Genomic DNA, 16,368 nt, shown 5'->3' on the forward strand with positions numbered 1-16,368 from the left:
AACCAAAGAAGCTGCACCAGACAATAAACTCTTTTTGTATGTTGTCACTGAAATAAAGTCAGAATTTTTGAAAGATTATTTACTTAACACTCTTAAAATGAGAGAGGTGATCAAATGTAAGATGGCACCTGTCAAACAGTGCAAGTGGCTTTTGACAAACTCTAGGGGAAATAAACCTACTGGTTTGTAACAGCCCCAGCCAATTTACTATCTCTAAAATCAAATAATGCAAAAGTAACTCAAGAGTTGTATCCTAGCACTGAAGACTCTTTGAAAACCATAATGAAGGCACAGTTCCCAAAAGCAGAAGATACAAATTCCCTGCTAGGGAAGTCTCCAAAAACGGGTAGTAAACCAGCAATGTGTCCACAAGGATACAAAATAAAAATTTATGTACATGCTCATTTCTAAGATGTGAATGAACAAAAATTTCAACTTTTCTAATACCAGTTTTCTTAACACAAATAAAAAAAAACCAACACAGACATCACTTACGTGCACAGATATTTCCCTTACAGACCAAAAGTCTTCACTAATTTCTCAGAATTTCTACCTTCTTCTGGCAAATAATTCAGAATTTTTAAATTTTGAGAAACTAAAAAACAAAGGCAGGAACCATCTTGTTCAAACACAGACAGCTTCCATGTAAATTCATCTGGTATATTTAATTGCCAAAATTTCATTTACACTCAGTTAAAAATAAACGAGCTGGCATTCATTTCAACCTGAAACATCCATTTTTAAAGTGTAGGCCAGAGAAATCACAGCTCAAGCAAGAGTTGCACCAAGATGGGGGATCCAGGTTGAAAGTTCATCTTTTTTTAAAGGTGAGGGAAGAAGGAAACTGAAGAGCAAGAGGGGAAAGCACTTTCCAGGAAAGTGAACAACAAACCTGCACCCTGTAATGGACTGGAATACAGACAGTGATACCTCATGGATAGGGATCCACTGGGAACATTTTAACAATTCACTCATGTTTCTTTAAGGCAAATGAGACTTAAAGGTATTTCAGTTAAAGACCTCGATGGGGCTACCAAGGATATCCTAGCACTCAGATTTTTATTGGTCATGAAATTGATACATTTTCTCTTCCAAGTATCTGTTTGAGAACTCCACGCTTTTCCAGGACTGGTGGGTGAAGAACACCTGATACCAGTCAGGTATTGCAAATACCAACCAAATCTGCAAACCCAAACCAGCAATGAGACATTCCCTCTGTAAGGGCTGCCCTAATGTCAGGGCAATGTGTTAAACCTGAACACATGGTGTGTTTAGGATACAACCAGTGGCTTCAGAACCCTCTTCCCCCCTCAGCCAGGTCAAACTTCAGCTGCCTTCCCACACAGAAGCAAGCCCTCATGCTTCCCTGCTCAATCCATTGAAAGGCAATTTGGCAGATCAAGCTCACTGGCCCAACAGGACAATCAGCAAAGTGTGTTTGAGATCACAGCTGCAAACCTTTCTCCTGAGCAAGAGTCCCCCACAGGAAAAACCAAATTAGAGCTCTCCATAGGCAAACTCTTGTGTTTTCTTCATATCCTGTGATCCTGGCATGGAAGTGAAGAACTGCAGAAACCTGCCCTAAAGGTGGGCATCATCACCTTGAGAATGACATGCCACTGATACTCAGTTCTTTCATACCAAAGGAGAACAAAAGGTCTTAAAGCACTCCAGAAAATTATCAGAGAGCAAATGTATTTTTAAGCTTCTAATTACCAGAGAACTGCTAAAGAATTGTTTTGATTTTAATCAAATCAAGCAGATCATAAATTCAATTAACTTCAAAGACTTGATGGAAAATAATGTTTACCTTATTGAGCTCTTCTATTCTTCGTATCAAATAGGGGTTACTTGAAGAATTCTCGAAGTAGACATAATCTGACAAAAAGAAAAAAAGACTCTTTAAAATATGAACTGCTAAAAATCAAATCAAAACCTTTATGAGCCTGGAGAGCAAAGCACGTGATGTTCTTCCTCTCTCTGATCAGATTATTTCCACTTAGACCACACTGTTGTCTTTACTTACTTCCTGTTCTTATCAAAATCCAGCCACTCCTCACCAGCAATATGTGATCTCTCTCTTCCCCTCCAGTTTACAAGTATGGCTCATTTACTTAGAACACAAATAGTTTCTCACCTTTTTCTCTACTTCTTGATCTTTTACACTTATGTGATCCTAGAATGCCCTCAACAAATTTCCATATCGCTGTCCAGACTTATCAGCAATATTTGTATTTTGAAGATATACTTCTAAAGTTATAGGAAAAACTTCTAAAGTTATAGGAAAAAGACAAGTTCTTACCAAAGGTAGTGCCTTAAAAAAAACAACAAACCACCCACCAAAAAAACAAAAACACCACAGAAACATGCATGAGTGCCATATAAATTATTTGGTATTAGGGAACCCCAAGCCTCAGCACTCTGTAAGCAAACAGATGCTCATGAGCTCTGAATGGACTGGCCTGTCTCTCCCAGTGCTCCAGAAGCCCTAAGCCTGAACGGAGACAAAGAGGGACTGAATCCACCTCCTGCTGACGAGGTGCTGACCTTGCACATAGATCTGACAACAATTCCTTCCCAGCTCATTTGTGTTTGGAGGAAAACACCCGTAGCCCCCGGGCATGCCTCAGGTGATCTTTTGCAATGCCGGCATTAGCACGATGCTCCGGGACGAGCTGGTGTTCAGCAGCGCTCAAACAGGGACAGCTCCTCAGGGTTACCCTCAATCCCCCTGAAATCCTGCTCAAAAGGGCTGTGGAACGCACAGATACTGCCCCCTCCTCCCCAGCCCAGAGAAGGAAGACATCCCTCAAAGGGCTCTGCTCCTGCAAAAACTGCACCAGGAGAGTTAAGGGGACCCTTTTATCTCAGGGCATTTAGCCATCACAGCCCTTCCACCTGCCCCAAGGGACACCCCTGGAGCTGCAGACACACCTCTTGTCAGACTGCTGCTCACAGCCCGTCATCCACAGGTCTCTCTGGATTTACAGACCCACCCACTTGCTGAGTGGGACACCAGAGCACAGCACTGACCACCGGGCAAGTGACCTCAAGGAAGATGCTCTTGCACTACCTGCAAAAATCCCAAATGCCCTCCTGCCCTTCAGCGGGGCTGGCTGTCTTAGGAGCAATTCACTAACCAAGAATCCCACGGGTTACGATCCCAAGAGCAACAACTCTTAACAAACCTATTTTCCAAGCTCTTGTCTTGTTAAAAAGTGTGCTGTTGTCAAGACACCTTGATAGTGAAGTGCCAGCCTGGTCGTCGTGGGATGACCAGTGAAGAGTTTCAATGGTTATGCTCAGCACAACTCTTGGGTTACCGAGCCACAGAGTGGAACCAGGGCTAAGGAGCACTGAAATAGCACACTCAATTATTGATATTTTTTTGCATTCTGTGCTCCAGGCCTCTCAGGCTGATCATCAGCCATCTTCACACACACCAACAAGCACCTGAGCGACCCCAAAACTGTACTCCCAACTGCAAGAGTCAGTTCCTCTTCAATATCACATCCCTGCAGCCTTTAAACTGGTGGAAGGTCTCAAGTGAGGAATAGAGTCTGGACATCTGGTTTGCAGAAAATTTTGTGGGCTGGTACCAGAAATGGTTAAAACACCCAAGTAACTAAATCCTAAATTTCCATTCCCAAACACTGGCTCTGTGCAGCACATCAAACAGGAAACAACAGGCTCAACATTACTATGACCAACTCTACCAGAAGTCACAAAACCAAACAGATATTTGGCAGTTTCAGCAATAACAACTGCTGACTGAAATAACAATGGTGGGCATTAAGCAATTTACTGATCAGCAGAGTAAAGAGAAATTATTTCTCCTACAGTTAACCACCCACAACCTATAAGGGCACTGCAGCAGAGGATGCTGAAGCCTCAAGGTGCCTCTCCAAGCTCACTGGCCACTTCTCACTGGAAGGCTCCAACAAGTGAAGAAAGGATGAGCTCTTTCCCTCCAACCCTCCAGTAATTCCTAAGACAACCAGCTACTCCTCACTTCAGGTACTTTGACTGAGGCAGATGCAAAAATATTATTTTGTAAGCACTGTGCCTGAAAATTATAAATTAAAACTAAAAATGCCAATTTATGTCTTGAAAATATAACCTTGACTTTAATCCCATGGGTTTCAGGTGGCTGTTACAAATGCTCATAGTTGACACCATTTATAATCAGCTTTTTGTGTGCATGTACACACATATATTCTCAGACACACATTTTATACCTCAAGTGAACATTAACTTCATTTTTTTTACGTAACTCCAGTTCATTGATTGTAAAATCTGGCATGGATTTAAAGAAAGCTTATCACAGATGAGTGGTTTACCAAAGAACAGCAGACAGTGGTATCCAATAATAAATAATAAACCCCCCCATTGCTGTCCAAAGGCAGAAGCAAACCTGGCCCTCAGGATGCTCCAGGAGCTGACACATGACAGTGCACAGCTGCACTCCTGGGCCAGTGCTTGGTGACTTCACCATGCCAAATCCACAGCCCAGTACATCTCATCCATGTTTTAGACTAATTCCACAACTATGCTAAGCATTTCACCACTATCCATGCAGCTAATGGAGACCTATTTCCCATTGCTCAAATTACCTGGAAAAGGGCTTCTTCCTCTCTGCAAGTAATGCAGAGCACACTGCAAACCACATAACAAAAAATAATGCATATCAGAGGAAAGTGTCTGCATTTTTCATAAAGATTTTAAATACTAGAACTACAATTAAAATGCTATCTTGAACAGAGAATGGTCTGAATTCCTGTTCCACACGTATGACATGGAAATTTTAAGTTCAACAAACCATTCTCCACACTGATGCTTGGGCTGGTGAGAACAGTTCTGAAACTCCACAAGCATCCAAGCCCAAGAAGACTGGTTTCCTGCACAGGAGGTTTAAAGCAGGCACACCACTGGGCCCCACACTGCCTTTCTCCTTGAGTAGCTCTTCCACTTCACCTCCAGCTTCTCCCCATGCCTTTCTCACACTGCCTACCCCACTAATGTGATTCCCAGTTTGCTTTCAGGGCAGTGCCTACACACACACAATAAAGAGAAACCTTCCACAGACTCCCAACAATCCAGCTGTCAATGGGAGATGTCCTGTATGTGCACAGCTGCCAGGGGTCCTTACCCTGGGCTGAAAGGGGGATGGGGAAGGAGACAAAATTAGTCTCTAGACAACAGGGAGATCTCAACTCCTACTAAGAACAGGATGGAAGAGTTCACTAAAACAAAATAAAAGGTCTAGGGACAGAAAGGTAGAGCCTGATAGCAAAGAAAACAAGTCAGGCCCTGCAAACACAACTGACTATCCTTGCTGATTTATTTGCTTTCCTACCTACAGAATTGAAGAGAAGGACTAGTCTAAAACGGCTCTGCATCCCACAAGCATGACATGCCCCTAACCACCATAAAACGCACATGAAGGCAATCCCTCACCACCCAGTCTGAAGAGAGTTTCAACCCCATACCTTCCCAACAGCTGTTGGCTTCAGCTTACCATCCCTGAATTAATCAGCCGTGCATCCACACCACGCCATAATTAATGGCATCACTCAGGCATGCCACAGTTATCTGGGATCAGGCTACAACAATCACCGAGGAGTGTGGGAATACCAAAAGGCAGTAAGGACCATCACACACATCATCACCCTCTGACAAACTCTAAATGCAGCTCTTCCCCCTGCCTGTGCTGTTATAGAGCAGAAGCACCCACATACAGAAATCTATGCAAAAAAAGGCTTTATATCCCATAATACTTTTTCTGAATATGCACAACACAACTTGCCAGAAAGCAATTCTGTGTTACACAGGTAATGACTGAACTGCTAGAACACACAGACACAAGTACAGCAGCTAAAACTGGAATGACAGCCTACAGAGCACAGAGGAGGAAAATTTTCCATAAAGGCAGTAAGATAACAGTTCTCAATTCACAATTAACATAACAGAATTTCTTTTTGCTCTCATATGCTTCTAAGACATTATTGCAAAAGAGTTTCTTTCTCTGTCTTCTTCGTGTTCAGCTGCTGCTTATGTCTACATCAGTCCATGGAAAAGAAAATCAGGAGGGGGTACAGCAAAATAAATAACACACTCTGTCTAGAGGTCATATATTTATAAGATTAGACATGTCTGAGCTACCTAATAACCTTATGGGCTTTTAGGTGATCAAGTTGCAAAAATGCCCAAAAGTATTTTTATCCTTCCCAAGGCACACTTGCCTTCCAAGCTACAAGTGCTTTCTGAGGACTGACCTGGCTGAGTATTCCCTAGCTCACCCCCAGAAGTCTCACACAGTGAGTGCTGCACCAGCCTAGAGACTACCCAGGGTACCAGGGAGGCTGGAGCCCTCCTCTTCCCACACTCACTGCCACTGCTGGCTGCAATCTGCAATTCCAGGCACCAGATAAAGAAGTAACTTCACAGTTGTAACTATTTCCCCTCCCCAACCCACAAAGCTGCTGCCCTGAATTAGAGATGAGCATCAAGAGAGTGCAGAAACTTCTGATGACCTGCTTATTTTATGACTTCTTTTACAGGAAATATGTGGCTCCTCATACTCTGGGCTCTCCAGCTTTGGGCCAGTTTCCTTCATTAAGTTCCAGTGTTCAAATTATTCACCAGCTTTGTCCCTAAGCTGTCAATCATTTTACATTCTGGATAATACAATCCCTCTTGGTATGAAAGAGGAGGTTGGAGAGGCAACCCTACAAGTCGTGCAATCTCACCTGGCAGAGCCCAAGTCCTACTGCCTTCTGGCTCTTCAAAAAGCAGCAACACTCCCAGCAGCAGTCACCCAATTAAATGTTTAGTTAGAGCAGAGTTTCAATAGAGAAAGCCTCACCAGCACAGTACTTTCATTACCAGAAAGGCAAAACTGAAAGAGTTCTGTCTATTGCAAAAGGAATTATGGGGTCTAACACATCTGGCAATACACACAAATCCGGTATTTACAAATTAATGTCTTTCACAGATCAACAAAGGTATGAAAGATACACTGCCAGCAGGGGCTCAATTTGCATTTACAGGACAGCAGGATCTGTGGCTACTGCATGCACTGGATGCATCAGGCTGAGGATGAGGCAGCACATGCTATGGGGAACACCAGCACTGCCACCCAACTCCTTACAAGTTAAAACAAATACCTATAAAAACACTATAGCCAGCTAGTGAGGGACATGGCAAAAGCAAACATCTCCCCTCCACACAGTTACCAGCAAACATCACTAGTTTAGCAGGGGTAAGTTGAAGTACCCCAGTTAAATCAAGGCAGCTTTGCTCTGTTTCTTGAGCAAGGATTATCTAAACATTCACAAGGTAAACAAAATGTTCATGTTATATTTTCTTCCAAATGTGCAGAATGAGAAAGAGACAGCCAATGTTACTTGGCTGTTTTGAGATGCAACCTATGGATCACTTTTTCTGACAGGCCTCCAAAAATCCAGATTCAATATTACCCAAAACATAAGTCAAAGGAAAAGCAATTCATGGCAAGATCTATCTAACAGGACAACAGATTATGCACAGGCCTATAAAAAAGTTGATACAGTAGTTTATCCATGCCAGGTGTTATAGCAAGAGTTATTGCAACAACAGCCCAAACAAGAACAAAAAAAACCTTCACCAAAACACCAAACTCTGAAGGACCTGTAATAGCAATAAACAAAAAATAAAGTACCTTCCATACAGAAATCTATTCAAGGTAAGACATAACCTATATTTTTGAAGTCAAAAGAAAAATAAATCAAAGTTAATGACATGCAACTTGCTTGGACAAACTATTGATTGCTTAATCCACTTTAAACTCTGAAATATTATGATATTTGGAATTTTCCAGATGTCTTCTGTTCTTTGTTTTCTATCATTGCAAGGGAGGGGGCAAGAAAAATTCCTGTCCAGCCATCTAGTATCATTTTTTTGACTGATTCTTAGTGAAACAAGGTTGATGCAACTCCATTATTCATGCATTAGTTCTTCCCTATTAACTCCTGAACCCTTTGTTCAGACATTTCACAAATGGACAGAAGTCTCAAAGATAATTAAGTTCTGATCATTGTTCCCTACACAAAAGGCATAGATACAAAAACTACAAGTGAGAAAGGTAAGACAGAGATATTAAATGGTTCCTGTTTCAGAAACAATTAATAGACTGGGTTTTAAAGCAAATCACTGGAGACTGCACAGTGTTTGGAGGAATTATCAGAAGTCCTTGCTTGCTGATGCACCTCTCAACTCCCCCATTGTCAGTGCTGCTCAAGGCAGGTCCTGGGCTCAATTAACTTCTAACCTGATTCACAATGGCCAGGTGTGCTCCCAAATGTTCCCCCTCTCTGCCAGGGAGGAAGGCAGGCATTCTCACAGCCATCACCTAGGGACTGAAGATCTCAGCTCTGTATGTACCCAAAGCTCACACAGGTGGTACCTTTCCCAGTAAAAGTGTACAATTCCCAAGTAAAGGGAAGAACCACCTCATGGAAGAAAACCCACAACTTCTGGATTGCCAATATCCTTATTTCTGTTCCTCACAGCGCTGTTGGCTGTTTTCACTTGCAGACATTTTGGAAACAAAACAAAGGACAGGGGTGTGCTGGTGCTTTTGACAAAGAGATTATGGGTGCCAGCTGTACTTCATGGTAAGAACTGTGCCATACTAGAGTAACTGCTACTAGGGATGCCACCCCAAAGGGGACAAAAAGTCTGCAAAAAAGACTAGAAAAGAAACTACAAGAACCCTAGAAATAAAATGAAGCTTCAAAAGCACTACCCTGAGGACAAAGAAGCAATTTTACTGTTAGAAATCAATTATATGGCAGTTCAAGAAAACCAATTTCAATTAATCCACTCCCAAAATTCCAGCTATAACTAAGGCACATTTGCATGTGGCACTGACACTTCAGGTTCACTGAGCCAACTCCCTCCAGCTTCCTGCAGGACAAACCTATGCTAAACATTCCTAGAGAACAACTTCTTTTATTCTGTGCTTTACAGGAGACATCAAAGCACCATTTGAAGGCCTCTGGACACAAAGCCTCTTCTGCCACTTCAGTTCCCAAGAATGTAGCCGTACCAACATTTTCTGCAGCAGCAAAGTTGTGAACCTATGTAATTTCAGCTGCATCCAGTGCCATTCTTTGTGCGTCAATACCATGGAAATAGTTCAGGCTTAAAAAAAGAAAAACCTTCCCCAAGGGGTGTTGTAAGGGAAGGCCAGGATGGTCTAATTTACACAAGAGTCACTTGAGCAGACAGAGAAACTAGTGAGAGTTCCTTAAATCATGGGGGAGTATTTGGAGGGGGTAGGGGGATGGAAGAGGAGTATCCTCAAGCTACACCCTAACAAAAATCACCATCTGTAGCAGCCAAGAAAACAGCCTGTTCCGTTGTAATTGTCATTGCTAAGGACAGATAAGAAAAGCATTCTTTTCCAAAAGATATTTAGGCAGCAAAGAAGATGACAAGAAACTAGCATTGTGTTCCCTGCAAGAATCTGGAGTTGCAAAACAAGAACCTCTGTAGTACTCAAGACACCAAGTTTAGCATCACCTTGAGAAAAAAATAAACTGAAAAAAGTTGTGTTTCTTGTTCAGTTTACTTGCTTCTTTAAGGGCAACGTTGAACTTCAGTTTGTCAAAGTGAATTAACAGCTTAGGCCATGGTATGACAATGTATTAAGTCCAAAGGTAGGGCTTTGAGTGCCACATCAGAAACATCACGGCTTCACAACGCAAAAGACGGACAAAGTGTAAACTCCTGCCAGCGTTCCTGCAGATGTTTCTTCAAACCAGAGTGCCAGTGAAGCTGATTCATCCTCCACCCTCTCAAACTGTGACAGCCTCTCCCTGCACATGGTAAACACAGTTAGGCACTCACATGGGTCAAAAAACTGTCTCCAACCAAACCAAGCCCTGCCCAAGCTGTGTTAGCCTGGCAGAGGAAGGGGAGAACAGCTACAACTGCTTCAATGGACACCCTACCAAAAGAAACAGCCACAGAAACTGTCTCACTTGGCTGGTTCAAATTTGCTCAGATGTTGACAATTTAACTCTGTAAGGACAAGCCCTGTGCTAAATCAGGAATGATCTGTTCACACGACACTAACTTCATGCTTGGTCAAGTGTCATCTGTCCTCCTACATCTTGCATGAAAGCATAAAGTCCCCAAATTAATTAATAAGTGTGCAATTGAACAGAAACATGACCATGTTTCTGACCCATGATCTGGCAATACACAGAACCACAGAAGCCCAGGCACCATGGAGACTCAACAGCTTGCAAGTAACACACGTGTAAAGGACTGGAGAAGCCCAAGTCTTTCCTCCACCTGCAAACTCACTTTTAAGCCACCAACTAACTTCTTTGCTTTGCTTCACTGATCAATGCCAAGTAAAAATTATTTCACAAATGCTTCTCCTTCCTAAAGGTGGTCCAGCCAAAGAGCTGGAAGAGAGGAACATGTGAATGGTTTCTTTGAGGCTGGGCTACAGCCCAAAATCTGGACCAGTACTTTGCAGATCCTTCCAGATTTGATTTTACAAATAAAGAGGGACAAGGAACCACTCCAGATCTTCAAAGACACTCTGAAGCAGGGCCTCTTTGCATACTGGATTTATGGTGGTGAACTCCAAAGACCCAGAACCAAAATATCTTACAGGAGCACCTCTCCCAACAGCTCCCGTTACCCAAACCTCATGGGAAACTGAGGCAAAGCAGCTGCAGGACTTGGTCACTCACCTGCTTGGGGATTTAAGAAAAAAATAATGTGCTTGGAAAGCAACAAGATAGAGTACAAAAAGCACCTTACTTGGTGCAGAAGTAACACAGATTTCACAGGTTACTTTTTGCCAGCAGATGCCCAGAACTACCAGAAGCCAGCCTCCAACAGCTCATACCTTTGCTTTCAAGTGACCCCAAACTGCTCAGGAGTGCTTTATACATCAAAATAAAAACAGTAACAGCAACCACCTCATTCTCTCCTCATCCTACTGGGGAGACTGGGCACCTCATGTCATTAAAGAAATCAGGACGATTAAACATGAAAAGTTGCTTGAAAAAAACTGGATGCAAGTGGAAGGAACATTTTGACACTCACCAAAATCCATCTAGTTAAACAAAACAAGTTTTAAAGTCTTTTTTCCACACTTTTTAATCAAGTGTCTTTTCTGCCCCCAGCCCAGCCCTCCCAGAACTGTCCCCAGGCACAGCCTCCCACCCAGCAGCCCAGAGCAGCCTCAACTCTCCAATGGAACAAAACTCAGCCCTGTCACTCCATGGGCCAGCTGCAAATGGCTTGCAGCTCTTACAAATGCAGAGCTGTCACAGCTCTGGCCCCCAATACACCTAAGCTGGCTGACAGCACTCCCCCCCATGCAGCATTCCCCAATAAAAGGCTGACAAATACTGATATGGGGGAGAGGAGAAAGGGAAGGAAAGGGAGACTGCAAAACATTTTGAGATAAACTTGTGTAACTAGAAACAATGAAAGGAAAAGATCAAGAAACCCACTGCCTAACTGTTGCTGAAAGGTGATAAGCTAGAAGCTGTCCTAAATTTATTAGGGCAAATGACTGCAGAAGCCTATTAGTAATTTTCAAGAATAAACTCTCATTTTTATCTTTACAGGTTATTTAATACCTCTCTTCTAAACCCATTCCCAGCTCAGGTTACCTGCAAGGTCAGAAAACAAAAACCCAGCAAGCACAAGCAAAACAAGGCTATATTGCACAGGAAGCCCTCCTGTCACCCAAAACACACACACGCTGACAGGAGGTTTACAAGTGATCCTGCAGTCAAATGATATGAATTGGCTCCAGATTCAGACTCCGGCAACATGTTCTATGCAAGCTTCCTTAACAGCCCTCAGTTCTTCACCAGGAAAGCTCAAACAATTATTACTGACATTATTATTGTGATGCCAAGAGGACTGATGCACCATCCCCGTGCTCAGAGCTCTCTGGCAGCACTAAGGAAAACAAGAGCTGCAGGCTGGATGCCAAGGGGGAGTAGGGAATGGGGTGGGGGCAGGTCAAACCAGTCCCCAGCCACACATGCCCAGCACCCTAAGGTAGCAGAGAGAGGATGTCATGTTGCCATTCCTAAAAACTGTGGGGACTACACTCATAAAAGATGTGCGACTGCAGCACACACAGGCAGACACACCACCACCAGCTACAAAGTAGTAGCCAGTAAATTCTGGAGCTGAAGCCTCCAGCACACTGGAATAAAGCTGCTGTGAACCTTGGGTGCCCACATCAGGCACTGTGGGTCATCATTTCCCTCACTTCAAAGCTATTAGATGCAGCAAGTACCTCTATGCTCAACTGCCTTGTGATCAGATCTCCCAATGCCAGTTAAACATACCTTAAATGTACCACAGACTGAAAAAACAGTGATAATTCTGTAGCTGAGCATGCCCCCAAACAAGAGGGTAACCCATAAAAGTCAAAAACACATAAAAGACTCCATCTGAAAGTATTGACTGACATTTATCTCAGCAAAAGTGCTGTCTTCAGTAGTTCTTCCTGCATCCTTCCTATCAGTTCTTTCCCCATCCCCTTGTTGCCTGCCCTCCCACTGAGCCCATTCAGCTGTTCACACAGTCCCACAGTGAACCAGATTGGGTAGCTGATGCAAGATTAAAAATAATCCAGGAAAAAACAAAAAGTGAGGAGGAGGGAGGTGGAAAAAAATTAAGTTCCTCAAATCAGTGCAAGATGAAAATGCAAAAAAATAATTGTTTCACTGCATCAAGGGAAGGCCACAGGGTCATAAACCTGCAGTGGGGCTCAGTCAGCTGCCAGCACTAAAGGAGCACTTGTCACACCAGAGTTAAACTCTCCTGGCGAAGGTGGAGACACAATACCTGCTGGAAAGTCTCTTGATACCAAGATGACCTGTTCCCTTCCAGGCAGCTGACACAGCACTCCCCTGAAAGCAGAGCCTGGCACTAGCCAGAACAATGAGCATGTCTCTCCCACGTGCATTTTTTCATCAGAGGCCCCAAATTCCAGCTCAGAGGTCCCAAGCTTCTCCGATCTGGTGTTTATCCAACATTCCCATACACTCTGTGATCATGCAGGCTGCCAGTCCTGCCCATGAAGAGGCAAACCAGCCCACCACGACTCCTTCCAAGTGAAAGCAGTCCACTTTCCTCGTGCTGCCATTTGTTTCGTGGCTGTACAGCAGCTGTTAAGAAAATCTTCACTTCTGCTACACCGGAGGCAGGCAATTCCAGGGTTTCCTACAGGCCAACAACTAAGATCCTCCATTTCATTTTGGAATTTGACACCCTGGCATTCTTCCCCACACATTTCCAAAGTTTTACATCCCCCCTGAACTGTGCTAGCTTGTGACAGTCCCATCTGTATTGGAAACCAACTCCCTTCCCATCAGAAACCAACCAGGAGAAACTTGGCAGGATCCAGCAGAGCCAGCTGCTCTTTCCAACAACTGGATGCCACCAGCCAACTTACCCCAGAGCCTGACAACCATCCAAGGGGCAGCTCCTAAGCCCCCAGCACGGCCACTCTGCTTCTCACACAAAGGGGAAGAGTCCAGCCCCACAGCATGGGCTCCTCAGCTCCTCTACCCAGCAACACATGAAGAGAACAACACACTTCATGTCCACTTGTTGTCAACCCACCAGTGGCTTCTGAAAACAACAATTCATGGTGCTTCATGCCCAGGCCTAAAGCAGTGATCACCTTTTCTGAGGGAACAGAGCTTCCAGGAGCAGTATTGATCTGTAGTGAGCAAGCTGCTTTTGGCAGCTGTTAGGTCTGGAGCTCACGCAGCACATCCGTAGTCACAAGTGTAATAAGAGATTATCTGCTGAGTGTTTGTCTTCCAGTGGGAAGTGTATGAAATGACTGTGCACAAATCCCAGCCTGGATTTAATCCTGCCCTGGAGTTCACACACAACTCCAGTGCACAAAACCATTAGTGGGAGACAGCAGCAGCAGAGGTCAGAAAGAATTCGATAACACACACTCCTGGGCCCAGGCTGAACAGAGCTCTCACACAGAAACAGCTGCATCCATCCATATGCTGATCTTGGTAATACATCAAATCAAGACTTCATCCATATGGACCACAGCAGAACACTGCAACCCTGGCTACCAGCCAGCTGCCTTGCCCTCTGCCCAGAAACGCTGTGGAGCAAAGCCTGGGCAACATTTCCAAGTGCAGGAAGGACAAAAAGGTAACTGAGACCAGCCAAAATGGGTATTCCAAAGGCAAATGCCACCTGACCAACACAACTCCCCCATCTGGGACAAAGATGGCTCTGTGGCTGAGGGGTGTTGGACACCTTGACTCGTGTCAAAGGCCCTGCCTAAGCCTCCCATAGCATCCTTCAAACAAAAATGCTTGAAAACTGGATGATATGATAAAGGTAGGGCGAAAACTAACATCAGGTTTAAAGGATCACAACCAGCAGTTGCAACCTCCACTGGGCTGCTGGTCACTAATGGCATCCCTCAAGGATCAGCCAGCCCTGCTTAGAAACAGGGATAGGATGGGGGATAATGGGAAGGGGGACCCCAGCTGGAACAAGAGAAAATCCAACTAGGCACATGGAAACAAATATTTTCTATAAGCATGGTCAAGCACTGAACAGGGCCCAAAGTAAGAGTGGCATTACCATTCTTAGAGCCTGGGATGGATATAGCCCTGAGCACTCAGATCTACCAGGAGATTTTTCTAGCAGGACGTCAATCTAGAGGTGCTTTCCCACCTTCTGTGGGATCCACAGTACAGATTTAGCCACACAAAATGCTAAGAGATGACACTCCCCACAAGACTTGGCCATTCAATGCTGAACAAAAATTTCCAGGAAACTATTCCCTCTGCAAGTCACACCAGGGTGAATTTCCACAACTCATCTTGCCTATCATCCTACTCTCAGCACCTCCAAACCAACATAATGCTACAGGCACGCTATCAGCTTGGGCAACCCAAGACGCAAAGTTGAAACAGCCAAGACTCAGCTTGTACACCTCTGTGAAACCAGGTGCAACCAGAAAAAAAGTACAAACATGACAAAAGCAGCTGCATTTTTCAAAAAGTAAGGGTAGGCCAGAAGAGCAGAAAGAACAGAAAGTAGTTGTTGATGGAGAGCAGCCAGACAGGATGGCTTGGCCACCTTTGCTATATTTTTTCTCTTGTTTACTTTACTTCGGTTTTGCAGAACTCCACAAGAAACAGGGCATTTTGAAAAGGAGGGAACTCCACAAAAACATTGTCCTATACAGCCTATAGACTTGGGGAGAAGGAAGCTCCACAGAACAGCTTTTATGAAGGAAAATGGCTGAGCACAAATTCATGCCAGACCACCCTCAGTTTATGTTCCATAAAACACAGTCCCAAACCCCGCTGCCTCTCCTTTCTCTTCACGTGAGCCAAAACAAAGGACAATCAGACAGGAGCACAACCCTGAACAGAAGACTAATGGGAAAGCACACAACAAAACAGCAAGAGTGGAAGGGGAGGCCAAGATCTGCAGGACGTGCCTCACAGCAGCCCCCCGGTCCACCAGCAGCCTCTGCCCATCTTTGTGCTCCTTATCGCAGCAACTCCTCCTGGCTCCCCACCCCGGGTACCTCGCATGACCCCCCATCCGAGCAGCCTCTCTCTGCCCGCCGGGCCCATCCCGGGCCTGGCCCCATGGCTGCCGTGCTCCAGCCCCAATCCCCCATCCCACCCTGCCCCGGCCGCCGAGCGCCCACCGCCTGAACCTCGCTCGCCCGGTTCTCCCCGCACCCTCGCGCTCCGTACGGCCCCACGCGGCTGCCGCCGCCCGCCCCGGCCATCCCGCTGCGCCCCCCGCCCCGGCTGCCCCAGCCCCGGGCACGGCGCCCCAGCTCGCCCCGCGCCGGGCCCCGCAGCCCTCACCCCGCGTAACCCCGCGGCAGGCAGGCAGGCAGGCAGGCCTCCCTCACCGGGCGGCCCCCAGGGCCCTGCCCCGCGCCCGCCGCCCCGGCCCCCGCCCCGGGCCTGCCCCGCCGGGCCCCGAGCGCCGGCCGCGCGCGGGAAGCAGCGTGGGGCGGGCGGCGCCGCCGCGGCCGCTCTTACCTCCGACCCGGTACATGTTGGCGGCCATGCCCGCGACCGGGCCGGGTGCGGGGCGCGGGCCGCTCCCGCCGCCGCCGCCTTCAGGTGCCGGATCCGCTGGAAAATGGAGGCTGGAGCGGGCGGCGGGGGAGGGGAGAGGGGGAATTAAAGGGGCCGCGCCGGCGGACGGGGAGGGAGCGAGGCGGAGGGCGGGGCGGCGGCCCGGGCCCGGCGGCGGCGGCGGCGGCGGCGGGAGGGAAGGAAGGAAGGAAGGAAGGAGGGGAACGAGCCAGAGCCGCCC

At 45.9% G+C, this 16,368-nt stretch overlaps 1 protein-coding gene across 1 annotated transcript in view; it reads right to left on the bottom strand.

Annotated features, from left to right (window-relative positions):
* MTA1 (metastasis associated 1) overlaps positions 1-16,253 on the bottom strand; it is a 74,050-nt gene extending 57,797 nt beyond the window's left edge. The window contains exons 1-2 of the mRNA XM_058809063.1: positions 16,089-16,253; positions 1,811-1,878 (exon numbers count right to left, since the gene is read on the bottom strand). Coding sequence (XP_058665046.1) covers positions 1,811-1,878; positions 16,089-16,116 — 96 coding nt within the window. The 5' untranslated portion in view covers positions 16,117-16,253. The remainder of the gene's footprint in view (positions 1-1,810; positions 1,879-16,088) is intronic.
* Between the last annotated feature and the right edge of the window lie 115 nt (positions 16,254-16,368).

The sequence above is a fragment of the Ammospiza caudacuta genome, chromosome 7 (assembly GCF_027887145.1).
Source record: "Ammospiza caudacuta isolate bAmmCau1 chromosome 7, bAmmCau1.pri, whole genome shotgun sequence".
Taxonomy (NCBI): domain Eukaryota; kingdom Metazoa; phylum Chordata; class Aves; order Passeriformes; family Passerellidae; genus Ammospiza; species Ammospiza caudacuta.